General features: G+C 38.8%; 1 protein-coding gene across 1 annotated transcript; it reads right to left on the reverse strand.

The window, feature by feature from the left end:
- Window positions 1–467: 467 nt before the first annotated feature.
- On the reverse strand, window positions 468–1,112 carry LOC122225644 (high mobility group protein B1-like). The gene is given in 1 exon segment (XM_042948484.1): window positions 468–1,112. A coding segment is annotated over 1 exon segment (645 nt).
- Window positions 1,113–1,251: the final 139 nt, after the last annotated feature.

Consider the following 1,251-nt stretch of genomic DNA (forward strand, 5'->3'; position numbering starts at 1 on the left):
TTTAATAAAAAAATTGTATTTACTTAGAAGCATTCAGAATGTCAACAAAACAGCTGCAACTTTTTTTTTTTTTTTGCAATTACAGAGTGGTATTCAGTTAACAGAACAACAATTATTTCGTATAAGCTGCATCAGAGACAACTGAAGATGAAAAAACTACCATCCCCATATATAACTAATTTGTGCTGTGCACCAACAAGAACCTGCCTTAAATTTCCATGCCAATTTACAACCCCCATACTGTACCAGGCAAGGTTAGTGGCTGTTGGAAATACCACCGGGACAGGGCTATCTAAAGACACATTTGGTAGTGTGTTAACTATACAAAAAAAGACACTGCAAAGTTTAAAAACAAATCTTACACAGCCTTACATTTCAATTTTTTTCTTTAAAAGGAGTGAGTTGTGTACAGGGGGGTTAAATGCTTTATAGACAAAAAAAAAAAAAAAAACTGCACTAGAACCAACTTATTCATCATCATCATCTTCTTCTTCTTCATCTTTTTCATCTTCCTCCTCTTCCTCATCCTCTTCATCTTCCTCATCCTCCTCCTCTTCCTTCTTTTTCTTGCGTTTTTCAGCCTTGATGACTCCCTTTTTTGCTGCGTCAGGCTTTCCCTTAGCTCGGTATGCAGCAATATCCTTTTCATATTTTTCCTTCAGCTTCGCAGCCTTCTTCTCATAAGGCTGCTTGTCATCTGCAGCGGTGTTATTCCACATCTCTCCCAGTTTCTTTGCAACATCACCAATGGATAGGCCAGGATGTTCTCCTTTGATTTTTGGGCGATACTCAGAACAAAACAAGAAAAAGGCTGAAGGAGGTCTCTTGGGTGCATTGGGATCCTTGAACTTCTTTTTTGTTTCCCCTTTAGGGGGGATATAAGTTTTCATTTCTCTTTCATAACGGGCCTTGTCCGCCTTTGCCATGTCTTCAAACTTTCCTTTCTCTTTAGCAGACATGGTCTTCCACCTCTCTGAGCACTTCTTAGAAAACTCTGAGAAGTTGACTGAAGCATCTGGGTGCTTCTTCTTGTGCTCCTCTCAGCAAGTTTGCACAGAGAATGCATATGATGACATTTTGCCTCTCGGCTTCTTAGGATCTCCTTTGCCCATGTTTAATTATTTTCTTTGCCAAGAAAGTTTTTCTGATCCTTCTTGAATTGTACTCTCCAAGTGCCCTGTCCTCCTCTTGAAGGTTCTGATTTAGTGTTTTTCAATAAAGTTTCATTAAAATATGTCTTGAACAATTTGG

The sequence above is a fragment of the Panthera leo genome, chromosome B4, assembly GCF_018350215.1.
Source record: "Panthera leo isolate Ple1 chromosome B4, P.leo_Ple1_pat1.1, whole genome shotgun sequence".
Lineage (NCBI taxonomy): Eukaryota > Metazoa > Chordata > Mammalia > Carnivora > Felidae > Panthera > Panthera leo.